This window comes from Lonchura striata, chromosome 3 (genome assembly GCF_050655825.1).
Source record: "Lonchura striata isolate lonStrDom1 chromosome 3, ASM5065582v1, whole genome shotgun sequence".
In the NCBI taxonomy this organism is placed as follows: domain Eukaryota; kingdom Metazoa; phylum Chordata; class Aves; order Passeriformes; family Estrildidae; genus Lonchura; species Lonchura striata.
Genome location: NC_140705.1, coordinates 85,970,086 through 85,982,769, shown reverse-complemented (window position 1 = coordinate 85,982,769; position 12,684 = coordinate 85,970,086). Strand labels below are relative to the sequence as shown.

The 12,684-nt window shown below is 34.5% G+C and overlaps 1 protein-coding gene across 1 annotated transcript in view; it reads right to left on the bottom strand.

The window, feature by feature from the left end:
- Positions 1-562: 562 nt before the first annotated feature.
- DNAH8 (dynein axonemal heavy chain 8) overlaps positions 563-12,684 on the bottom strand; it is a 121,499-nt gene continuing 109,377 nt past the window's right edge. The window contains exons 86-93 of the mRNA XM_085576966.1: positions 12,204-12,320; positions 10,972-11,073; positions 10,436-10,596; positions 5,768-5,924; positions 5,098-5,250; positions 4,821-5,010; positions 1,669-1,790; positions 563-1,222 (exon numbers count right to left, since the gene is read on the bottom strand). Of these exons, the coding sequence (XP_085433092.1) occupies positions 935-1,222; positions 1,669-1,790; positions 4,821-5,010; positions 5,098-5,250; positions 5,768-5,924; positions 10,436-10,596; positions 10,972-11,073; positions 12,204-12,320 (1,290 nt within the window). The 3' untranslated portion in view covers positions 563-934. The remainder of the gene's footprint in view (positions 1,223-1,668; positions 1,791-4,820; positions 5,011-5,097; positions 5,251-5,767; positions 5,925-10,435; positions 10,597-10,971; positions 11,074-12,203; positions 12,321-12,684) is intronic.

The following is a 12,684-nucleotide window of genomic DNA, read 5'->3' as shown; positions in this document are numbered from 1 at the left end:
CAAATAAAGGTATCTGAAGGAAGAAGCTTTTTGGAGATTATTAAAGAGATAGTGCATATCTTGTTTAGTATTGCATAAATAGAATTATTTTAATACTAATTATGTCTGGAAAACTCATGGTTAGGATATTCTTCTTCTGTGATATATCATCACAGAATAATGCTGTGAGGGTCATTTCAAGGATTGCAACCCACACTTTAGAGCTACAAGGAAATGCAGAAAAAATAATTATACTTGTAAATAATCTTGTTTTCTAATTTAAAAATAAAATCCATATTTAGTAGTTGAAACTGTTCTACTTCTGTTCCCACACAGCTCAACTGGACAGAAAACATATTGGCCTCCACCAGAGGCCAGACACAAATATTACTGGTGTAGTTTTGCTGAATCCAGATAGTTTAACAAGAACAAGTGAGTTCTGAGAAAGCACAAGAAAAAAATATGGATCAAATATATTTTTCTGTCATATAGTTTCCTGTAGACTCACAGAAAATAAGGTGTGTATCATGCAGAATCTAGGAATTTAAATTTGCATCTAGGATATTTTAAATGTTGTTGTCATCATACGTCACTGAAACACAAGCTAAAAGTTCTACATGTGAAGGAATATAAAAAAGCAAATTTTTTCTTTTTTTAAGGTTTAATAACATTTTATTTGACATTATTAAAGTAAATATCCATTTAAAGTAATATAATGCATACTTCAAAGGCTACAAGCAATGAACTTATTTGGAAAGGTTTACTTTAAAACTATCAACAAACAGCCAAGGTAAACTTAATTTGCTAAAAGCAGAGAAAAAAATCAGTAAGCCAAGACTGAAATGCAATTTCTAGTATAATGACAAGTAGCCACCAAATAAAGAGCAGTAGAAGAATTACACATTTAATTTGTTACAGGTGCCACATACTCTTCTGCTGTAGTAGGAAAAACAGCTTACTTGATGTCACAGAGAAGAGCCACTCCTCTCAGAATCCAGTGGTCTGGAGACTTTGCTGTCTTTAAAAATACCTCTGTAATAAAGTTCAAATCTGTCCTCTTGGGCTTCTTGTAAAGAGGACAAACATAGAGCTTGGGATCCCTAGGTCTGGTTGAATCAACAGCAAACATATGGAGCACAGGCAGCTGGACAAAAAGAATCTTTGGTGAAGACTCAACAAGTATGCTTCTTCGTTTGTCCCAGCCTGCACCTTCCAAGTAGAGCCCGTAGATATAAACTCCTTCCTGTGTGAAGAGTAAACAGATACATCACAACATATAAAGCACAATACTTTTCTTAAACTATTAAAAAAGATGTATGTTTTATAGTAAAAAATATCTGATATTGAATCTCTTCGAACAATTTCATTTTAAACTATAATCCTTTTTCAGAAGGTAATGCTACTGAAATGGAGGGCAACAAAAGTTGTTTAATACTACAAAGTTTCATGTAAAGTTTACTATAAATTCCAAAAATTAACAGTAGTACAATGAAACTGTTCTTTTAATTAAATATTTTTCTAACTTAATTAAAATCTTCATACTTAGTATTTGGCTTCTATGCTGAGCAAAAATGTTAAGGTGAAGACAATAGTAACTTTTTCCTCTATCAATCTAAAATGACTCAATGATGCATAATATAAACTAAATATCAAAATTAATACTGAAACATCTTTGCATGTCATACATACAGAAGGAGATGATGTGATTTCATCTTTGGTTAGCTTTAGCACATCATTATGTATTGCAACTTTATCTAAAGCCCAGTCTTTATGTGCTCGAGTTGCTTCTTGCTTCATTGCTGTCAGGAACCCTTGAGAAAATAAGCCAGACATTTAGTATTTATCTCACATTATAAAGTAAAATCTTGCTCAGTTATTAGCATGGTTCTGCACTGAACTTACAGACAGATAATCAGAGTTATATTGAAAAGGAATATACTGACTTATGATAGCAAACTTTGCTTTGGGACCAAAATAGGAACAAGTGACAAAAGTGGCATAGTGTGCATTACACCAAGAAAAATATTTTTTACTGGCATGTACTTTTTTCTTCTATTAAATCACTCTATTAAGAAATATTTGGTCAGGACACTGACTTGCAAATTATCATAACACAGTCAACTACAGAATCCATGATAAAGGCATCTTTCGAGAAAGAATTTCAAGGTAAGCAAGTTATCCATTGTGTGAGTTGACGTTTATGTAAAGGAAACTTAGCTAAAAGATGGGGATGTTTTAAATGAAAAAAGTAGAATGAATTTCATTGATGGAAAACAGAAAATATGTGTCTGAATATGATGATAAAATAACTATGTGTGTGTGAGGAATCTAGTCAATGCAGTGCCTATGAAGAATGAAAAACGTAGTTTTGTTAGGGGAAAAATGGTTGTCAGGTAGAAATTAAGGTAGAGGATGACATAACAGCAGCAAGTTAGGTGATTTTTTGAGTATTGTTTCGAACAGACTTTACAGAAATTTGAAAAAAGAAAGGTTTGAGATGCGAACGGATGAATAGTTTAAGCACATATGACTGAGCAGCTAAGAGGCTTGAATGTGTTATAAAGGAAAAAGCTATAGAAACACTAGCACCAAATACCTGGTTGTTTCTGTATGTGTCAGAAAATAACAACGAAGAAATCAAAAACTTAATATCTGCTATTTTAAGCTACGAGATGAAGAACTGCTTGGAATTTGGAGTCATAGAGATCAAGATTAAGAAAGAGAGGTTAACATAGAGAACTGCATACTTAATAGTGAATTTCCTGGTGAGCAGTATTAAAAATACAGTCTGATATTACAAATATACTCGCCTCGCCCCCACCCACAGCACACATTTTGCACTTAGCAAACCTCTCTCTAGCTGACAGACTACTTTTGGGTTTTTTTAACACAGAGGTGGAAGCAATAATAAAGCTCAAGACCATCTGTATCTCAGGTTTGTTGTCTATTAGGCTAAATGTTTTAGTTTGTCAAAAGAATTTGGTCCATTATCTTCTTTTATACCACTGTGAGTGACGCTTTTGAATCATCAGAGATCAGTATACTTATTAGCTGTGCCACTTAGTATATAAATGATGTTTTTACTGGCATCCCAGTACTATATTTTAATAATAGATTGGATGTATTCCACACACCTCAGTTGTTTCTGAAAGTGATTCTAAAATAGAATTTGATACTAGTACTTTTTACAGTTCTGGCAGTAGGAAGCCCAGTAAGAACTGAAGCATCACAAAGCAAAGGTAATGCATATAATCTCTGAAATTCTTGAATGTTAATTTTAATTAAAACAAAAATAAAACCACAAAAAAATCCTCATAGCTGTCACACAGAATTTTCTTGTGAGAATTTTGTATGTATAGTTGTATAGGCTGAAAGAGATTCTCCTAGGAACACACGCCTCATAAAGTAATGGGGTTTTTCACTCATGGAGATGGTTAAAATTTGTTTTTCTTCCTCTTTCCTCTAAATGGTAAAAATATCAAGCTATAGCAGATAATGATAGATAATGTTTACAGCATACCTTTGATGGATTTGAAGAAACTGTTCATTAAATAACCTCTGAAATGGATACATCATAAAACTATATTTTGATTATTCTTTGTGAAAGACAAAGAACTGCTATAAATTCTGGTACTATTCTATTCATAGAATCATAGAACAGCCCACGTTGGAAGAGACATGGGATGTTCATCTGGTCCAACCTTTCATGGGAAAGGGAAGACTAGGTGAGATTATCTAGCACCGTCCAATTTGCATCTGGAAAACCTCTAGAAATCAGGACTCTACCATTTCTCTGATGAGGTTCTTCCAGTGAGTGATGCTGTTGCTATACTGTAAAAAGTAATTTTCTTGCTACTGTAACATCTTGCTCTAAATTAAAGCTCTTCCATACTCAAAACTTACAGTTTGGAAATAAGTTAAACAGCGTCAAACCAGAAAAAATAGCATTTTCTTTAAAAGCTGTATCACTATCATTAAGTATACTTTCTTTAGAAGTTGTATAATATGCTGCAATATGTCGGTAAGATTAAGTATTTTATTTATTAACCATATCTATTCCTTCTTGTAATATAAAACCTGTGGTTTTGTATCAGACTAAAAGATCAGAGAACCACAGAATCACACAGAATGGTTTGAGTTGAAAGACACCTTAAAATCATCAAGTTCCAACTTCTCTGCCATGGGCAGGGTCACATAAAAAAAGATTTAAAAAAAAGAATATAGAATTCCCCTGTACCAAGTCCAATCCAACCTGGCCTTAACCCCTCACAGTAAAAAATTCTTCATAATATCAGTTCTAAACCTACCTATTTTCAGTTTAAATCTGTCCTCTTTTGTCCTGTCACTAAATACAGTCGTGAAAAGTCCCTCTCCAGCTCTCTTTTAGCCCTCTCTAGGTACTGGAAGATGTTATAAAGGTCACCCCCAGAGCCTTTTCCCCCAGGCTGAATGGCCCCAACTCTCTCTTCCTGCCTTCATAAAAGAGGTGCTCCAGCCCTCTGATGGTCTTCACAGCCCTTTGCTTCACTCACTCCAGCAGGTTCACATCCTTTCAGTGAGAGCCCCAGAGCTGGATGCAGCACTCCAGGTGGTGCTCTCACCAGAGCAGAGCAGAGCAGAGCAGAGCAGAGCAGAGCAGAGCAGAGCAGAAGGGCAGTCACCTCCCTTGCTCTGCTGGCTATGCTCCATTCGATGCAGCCTAGGCTAAAGTTGACTTTCTGGGCTGTGAGTGCACATTGAACCCATTTTTCATCTTGGCTCCTGTGACACACTCTGGCAGTATAACAATTAAATTACTACTATTCAATACATAACTACTGAAGTCTTTTCAGTAGCCTTACCTTGTGGATTAAAGAATCCAGTTATCCAAAACACCTTTGGTCTTCCTTGAAATATCCAACTAGATAATTGAGCATTTCTCTCTAAAAGTTCAGTAAACCAGAAGCCAAGTGTGGAAGACTCCCAAGATACTCTTCTCCATACTTGAGGGATTCGAGCATCATACATGTTATCAAGTGCATCTCTTAAATTCTGAAAGAATTCAATAATATTCAAAGTAAATAAATCAATTTAATAGTTTAAAACACAGTATTCCATATGTAGAAGTACTTTACTTGCCTCACTCATAACAATAGTTCCTTCTATGGCTAGTTTCAGATCATTCAAACTGGTGCGGACAACTGTGATCACCTTCTGCATGCGGTCAATTTCTTGACGAAGAAAAATATTCATAGAGTTAAGTGCTCCCATTTTAACTAAACGAGCCTTTACCTAAATTATAAAGCCACAGAAAGAATTTACTTAAGTCTAAATTTTTGAAATGCCATTGTAGTATGCAACATCTTAACTTCCTGTGTGTTCAGAAAAGTAAATATTAGATTTGTATATTATTCAACTAACATTTATCATCTAAAAACTGCTGCAGTTTTTACTTTTTGTCTGATACTACCCAATTACTCATGATTTTGCAAGAACAGGACTTTACTTAGAAGGCCCAGGAGACAGCTATCACAAAATGTCAAGACAGTTTTTTCTGTCTTCCCAAGTAGCTTTGGAAATCCAAGCATAATATCCCCAAGATATATCTGTGGACAATTGTTAGATGTCTTGTTTCTAGATGAAAAAATCTTCATACCAATTTATGCTGGTAGCAATGAGGGTGTTGGCTCCTTACTTGAATCTGCTACTATTTATATGATCTTTTCTACAATTCAGAGTTTCTTTTTTGGAATGTGTAGTGTGAAAACTCAACAGAGAGAACAGCAGGACAAGACTAAGGGCAGCTTGCCTCATGAGGTATGTAATCTGGAGGAAGTTTCTCTAGCATGTCTTCAGCCAGATGATAAACAACTGATTCACGAGTTTCTCCAGATCCTCCGCCACTTTCTTTAGGCTGAATGTTGGTAATAGTATCCAGAACATCAGCTGATGTATTTTTCTGGTATCTGAGAGGATGAGGAATAGTTACATAAGGATTTTTTCATAGTTAAAGATGACTTTGTAGAAAACACAAAAAACTGTGTGCCATGAAGTCAAATCAAAATTCACACAAAACTTTTTTCCTTTGCATCTTGCACCAACCATAATACACTGATCATGAAGGTTTGGTTTACCACAGTTTTAAAGAATATGAACTTCCCTCTTCCCTGTTATAAACTTGCTGTGTGTCTAATTCAGGGCTAAGAACAAGGTCTGCAAGCTGAGATTGTGAGGTGGCAGAAAAACCTATGATAGTAGGGATTCTGAGGGAAAGGAAGGAAATGGCATATTCCCAATTAATGGCTTCTAAAGATCTATTTGTTGAGAAGACGCAATAAAAGGTTTGTAACAAGGAAGAATATTGGCCTCATTTAATTACTTCTTAAAAGTGTAATGCAGAAACAGGAAAAGGTAGAGGTATAACTCTGAAAGCTGCCCCTTTAATAATTAGTAAATCCATTCTGCTTTCAGATGTTCCAGAATTAATGATAAGGACTGCTAGATTCACATCACTGCAGGTAAAAAACTTCTACTCCATAGAGAAGCATGGGCAGTGCTAATGTAAATTAATGTTCTGACTCAATACAAAAATATTAATTAAATTTGTGTGGCATTGGATAATGAAAGACAGTAGACCACATCAGTCTTTCAGCTGAAGAATTATAGGAGTATTTTTGTTGGAGTGCTATCCAGTGACACAGAGCTATGAGAGGAAATAAGAAAGAAAGCTTGAAGTAATGAAGTGTGGGCAATGCCTACTTTTACCTTATGGAATCAGCTACATGAGGAGCATACACCAATGAGTGATGTACAACATACATTTATATAGATTCAAAGCATAGATTTGCATGTCAGCATTACTTTTCAACTTTCATATGATACACATCCCCCTCTATTACTTTGTCAGACATACTTATACAAGACATGAAACAAAGGATAGAATGTGTGTACTCCTAAAGCACCTAAAAATGCTTTGTATACAGTGTTACAATAATAGAGAAGCTAGATACTGCAGTATTTCAGCAAAATAAATTTGTGAATGCAATTATAAAGACTATAAATCAGAAAAACAGAAGAAATACTACTAGGAATTTGCTTCTTGGAGAATATAATTTCTGCTTCTAAAACTAGGAATGGTGGGGGCTCTCAAGGTTTTTCATAATCCTTGACTTTAGACACAAAACTCTCAAGCTTTTTTTCAATTTATGGCTCCATTAAAAGAATAAAAGACTTATTCAAGACCACATATGAACAGAAAAGATAAAAATTTTCTTGGATTCATGGTTCTGTTGGTAATTTGGATGACATACTGGTGGTTGTAACCTTTTCTTTTTGTCTTGCTGATTTAACAAGTAGTCATTAGAGAGATGTGAACCTTTCTCTTCATAATGTAAGCACCATTCTTCCAATTCTGATGTCAGACTATTTTATGTAGAAGGTATAGGTTCCCTGATTATAACATCAATTAAATTATAATAAATTACAGAATTCAGAAAATGGTATTTCTAAATCTAAAAACCAAATAGAAACTATTTTTAAAAGAAGGCAGTACGCAAACTTTGGGGAAAAGGAGAAAATGGCTTTTGAAAAACAGCATCAAAGGAACAAAATCAAAGATTGGTGATATTTCTTTCTTCAATGACACAAGCTAGGAACTTTTTGAAGAGGAACCTTCTGAAGAGAAGTTATGTGAGTCTTGCATAAATAACAATTACTGTTTGAACAAGACTTTTTTTGTAAATAAAAATAGAAAAGACAAAAATATGTATCTTTGTCTTTACATAATTAAAAGGTATTTTCGACTGTGGAAGTGAGGTTAAAATACCAAGAGAGAATTTCATTTACATACCACTGAGACATATTCAACATAAAAACCACTCTGCAACAAAATTTTTCTGGGCTTTGGGAAACCTCATTTTACTTTAGATTGCAAATAAAATGAAGTATAGATGCAAACAATAACAATAAAAGGATGGCTGTAGAGGAAGTACCATGTTCCTGAGAACAGAATCAGTTGCACATGATGGGTTGACCCTCATCACATGTAGATATTTATGGGTAGATGTCTCTGTAACAGCTTTTTGTCTTGATAGCCAAATTCAGCTCATGTATTTTAGATGTCTGCTTTGTGATGAGAGAAATTGCACTTTACAAGGATCTATTTTTCTCTATTACTGTTAAGGAAGTCTAGAGTAACCAGAAAGGAAGCTACAGCAACATTAAACAAATTTCATTTATAGTGTCAGTGTTGCTTAAACTATGTAAGATAAAGCACTCAGTATCTTTTATATATTTTTTTCCCCAAAGCAGTATTGTTTGGTGAATTGTGTCATAAGAAGAAAAAATATTTTTCTATGGATTCTGATTTACTCCAAAAAGCATTATTAAGAGTATTTTCTCAAGAGCTTGGATGTAACATACTATTATTATTTGATAGCTGGAATATGTGCCATCAGGGATTTTCTGTACTGGAAGTGAAAACTAAGAAAAAATGCATGTGACAGAACCATTGCCTCAGCTTTGTATGGAAGACAGCAATATCTATTGCAGCAGAGTGTTAAAAACCTTTCACTTATCAGCTTGCAATAGCTTAACAAAAATTTGGCTACATTTAAGGTTTCAGAAGAGAACTAATTGGGAAGGGGCTTTGGCAGAATATTGCCAGAATATTTCTTTCCTGCTCAGGTACCTATTAACTATGTGGCTTTGCAGAGCCTATGATTCATACAACAAGTTAAAATAATTCTCAATGACTTCAGGTGTTAATCCTAAAAGAAAGAATTGAAATTCATTGAAGCCTTACAATTGGAACCAACAGATTGAGCTTTTGGCTGAACTGAAAAACTGCCACAGTAAATTAGTAAGAGATAAGATTTTTCTTGTCCTCAGTAATAGTAACATGGAGAGGTCTTGGCTCTCTCAGGGTTTCAATTCTAGCAATTAGCCTTCTGCATACTCTGATATGACTTGGTAAGGTATTATAAGGAGAATTTGAATAGAATTTTATATTGGATGGGATGCTAATCCATTTGGTCTGTGTGTCAAAGATGAAATTCAGACACAATAGCTGTGCATAGTTATTTATAACAGACCATGATAAGACATGGAAAAAAGCATGAAGCTATTGAACATTTTCCCCAAACTCTAAAGAAATACCTACAAGGCAAAATCTACAGGGAAAAAAGGGGCTAAAGTAACAGCTATACGTGGAGGTATCAAGTGGAAGAAAAACTGAGCACTGAAGAGAAACCAGAGAGCTGTTCCTATTCACTAAAGCTCCTCCAACAGTATTAGTCTCAAGTTTCCTCCTGTAAATCAGCTCTCCTACAAGCCTAATTTTGGATCTATAGCATGTCTCTCTTCAAGACTTTGTTTAGTTCTCTGTTAAATCTTGGCTCTTCTTTCTTCTTTAATAATTTCTGGAAGGGAGGTCTTGCAAGTATCAGAGAATGACTTGAAACAGAATATAAGATTATTTTCTTCACAAGTGTATATTAACAGTGATATGTGCTAGCAGGACTTGACAATAAAACTGTACTCTTCTCACAGCATACTTAGAATACAGACCTCTTGACATGGCATCAGCCTCTCAGTTTTGAGACTGAAAAATTGTGAGCAATCATTGTTTCATCCAAAAATATTAGATGATATTAGGTTTTCACAGCAGGTCTGCATTTGAATAGCATTTGTTTTATTTAAAAGTTGAAGAATAGCTACAGGAAGAAATAATGAATGTGGAATGTGGTCATACTGCATATGAAAATGCAGTATTTCATGGAAGAACTGTTGAGAAATTCAGTGATAAAAATATGACCATGTTCCTATTCTTTCACAGGACATACAATATTAGAAAGAAATAAAGGGCAAGCTGTTACAGATTATTTGGAATGAAAGAGTGAGTTTAGTCAAAGATAAAATTTTAAGTGGAGTTAGTACTTGGTGCAGTTGAAAAGCCACTTTTGAATAATGGAAATGGCGAGACCAATTGCAATATAAGTTTGTAGTTGCATACAAAGGCATGCTTGCAAAACCAAATGATAGAGAATCATTTAACAAGTGTGCACAGAAAAATAAACTGCTTGAAACAGAAGGCTAATATTAGAAACTTTCTCTAGTTGAACTGTTTAGAGCAAACTGTCACAGAAGGCTAATATTAGAAACTTTCTCTAGTTGAACTGTTTAGAGCAAACTGTCACATGTTCATATTCAAGTTTCATAATGCTTCCAATTAAAAAAGTAAAATCATGAGGAGTAAGTAATGAGAGTTCCAACTGCTTTAAAAGGATGTGCAAAACGTAGCTGAAGACACTGCATTTATAACAATGTATATACACAGGAAGTGTTCCACTTAACAGTGAAATTCACATGAATCCTAGGTTTCCAATGCAAAATATACTTTACTTAAACACTTGATAGGAATTTGTTTCCAAACACTAAAAGAAATGTTCTCCATTTTCAATATGTTGGACCTACTTACGTAATATCAGCATTGGGATGGAGACCAAACACCTCTGGGCTGTCCATGGCAGGAAGTAACTGGATGTATTCAAAGTACTGTTCCAGAGTTTTGCATACTGGAATTTTATACCCAGTGTAAAAGCAGAAAGCGCTGTCAAACATACTTTCATTAAACCATACCTGTGAAAAATCCATGGGGAAAAAAAGGAAAAAAACAATTATTTTGCTACTTAGAGGGCTTTTTAATCTCACTTTTACTCTTGAAGGACTAGAGTTCTTGTTTCAGCTATTGCATCTAATTTTACTTTAATACAACTGTAAATCATTAAGAATTATGTTTATTACATTTGACTTCTAGCTGAGTCTTTTTAAGCTTCTGCTCCTCATCAAAGAGAAATCAAAGGAAGATCCTCACTGCCAATAATGATGTTTTGAAAAGTTTGTTTTACTTTGAAAACTGGTGAAGTGCACATCCAGCAGAAAGAAGGCCTTCTGATTTCTGTATTGCAGCTGCCAATAAAAATGACAAGTAACTGTATTTCCAAGGTCTCCTACCCTTGCAAAGCAATTAAGAAGACGTTTATCATAGTCATCTGTGACTCGGCCTCCATACTGTACTTCTCCAATCATGTAGCGTACTGTGTTCCACGATATCCCCTGGATGCAAATACATTAAATACTCTAGTTATTATACATAAGAAGAATATTTTAATTGAAATATAATCTGAAGCTCATAATATTCTGAAATGCAAACTGAAAAAATAATATAATAATACTACTTTATTTTTAGCATATTTACTGAGCTCAACTCTGTAATTTTATAGAAGAGTTGGGCTTGATCATGCTATTATAAATATAGAATCACATGATCATTTATGTTGGAAAATACCTTTAAGATCATTGCATCCAGTCTTTGACCCAACACCAATTTAGACCATGGCACTAAGCCATGTCCAGTTGTTTCTTGAACACCTACAGGCAAAGTGATTCCACGGCCTTCCTGGGCTGTCCATTCCAATGCTTGACAACTTTTTCCACTAAGAAAATCCTCCTGATATTCAACCTAAACCTTCCCTGGCATAGCTTGAGGCTGAGTCCTCTTGTCCTGGCACTGGTTGTGAAAAGAGGCTACACCCGCCTTTCAGGGAGGTGTAGTGACAAGGTCATCCCTGAGCCTCCTTTTCTCCAGGCTAAACACTCCAGTCCCTCAGCCATTCGTCATATGCCTTGATCTCTAGAAGTAAAATCTCATAATATATTAAAAAAATATATAATATATTTAATTATTTCCTTTTTGACCTGGAATCACTCACAGCTGCTATTGTCTCTCCTTTTACCCCCCCCACTCCGCTCTCCCCATGCCACTCCTTCTCCCTGTTTTTCATTTTTATCTCTTGGCTGAGCACTGCTTCATAAGGAATGGCTATTCCCTGCTAAGCAGTAGAAAACAAAATGGTAGCTATAGAGAAGTTTGATTTGCTCTATCAAACTTGGTAAGCATTTTAGCTCCCTTTCGAAAACAGATAACATACAGACTCGTTAATTTTTGATATAGCAGTGAAAAAGAAAAACAAATTTTAATGTTCTTAATAAATACGCATTTTTACATGCATGACAGCACAAAAAATATTTCAGCTTGATTTTCTTGCAAAGAACCTCAACCTTTGATCATTAGAAGTGGCACTAAATGAATAGCAATGAGTAAATTATGATAAACATGAGGAAAAAGCAATTGCTGCTGCCATTCAAAGCATTAGAATGTACTATATAAAGACTTTAGCATTCACCTTCCTGATGTCAATTTTTTTTAGGTGATTTTGTATAAACTGAACACTGGCTGTAAAGTCTGCGGAGTTAAATTCATAGGGAATATTCCAACCCAAAGGTCCAAACTTGCGTCGCTCCTTAGGAATAAAATCAAAACCAAATATATTTATGAAACAACTTATAATTTTCTTTCCTTAATAAATTTCAATAATAACAATACCAGTGGAGTAAAGAGTTGAATTGGAGAAGAAAGGTAGTCTAGGAAATAGCTGTATGCCTCATACATATCAATAATACACTTAAGTTATACCATGGGGGATAAATATTTCTAGAAAAAGCTACAAAATAATTTATTTCTAACTTTAATAATCAATTTATAAGCCACAGGTTTGCAATGCCTCACTTACATGTGGATAATGAGATTTTTATATTAAGTAATTAAGTTAACATGGTACAGTTTTTCTCTTCTTTTTACATATACTGTCAACGAATGATAGTTTC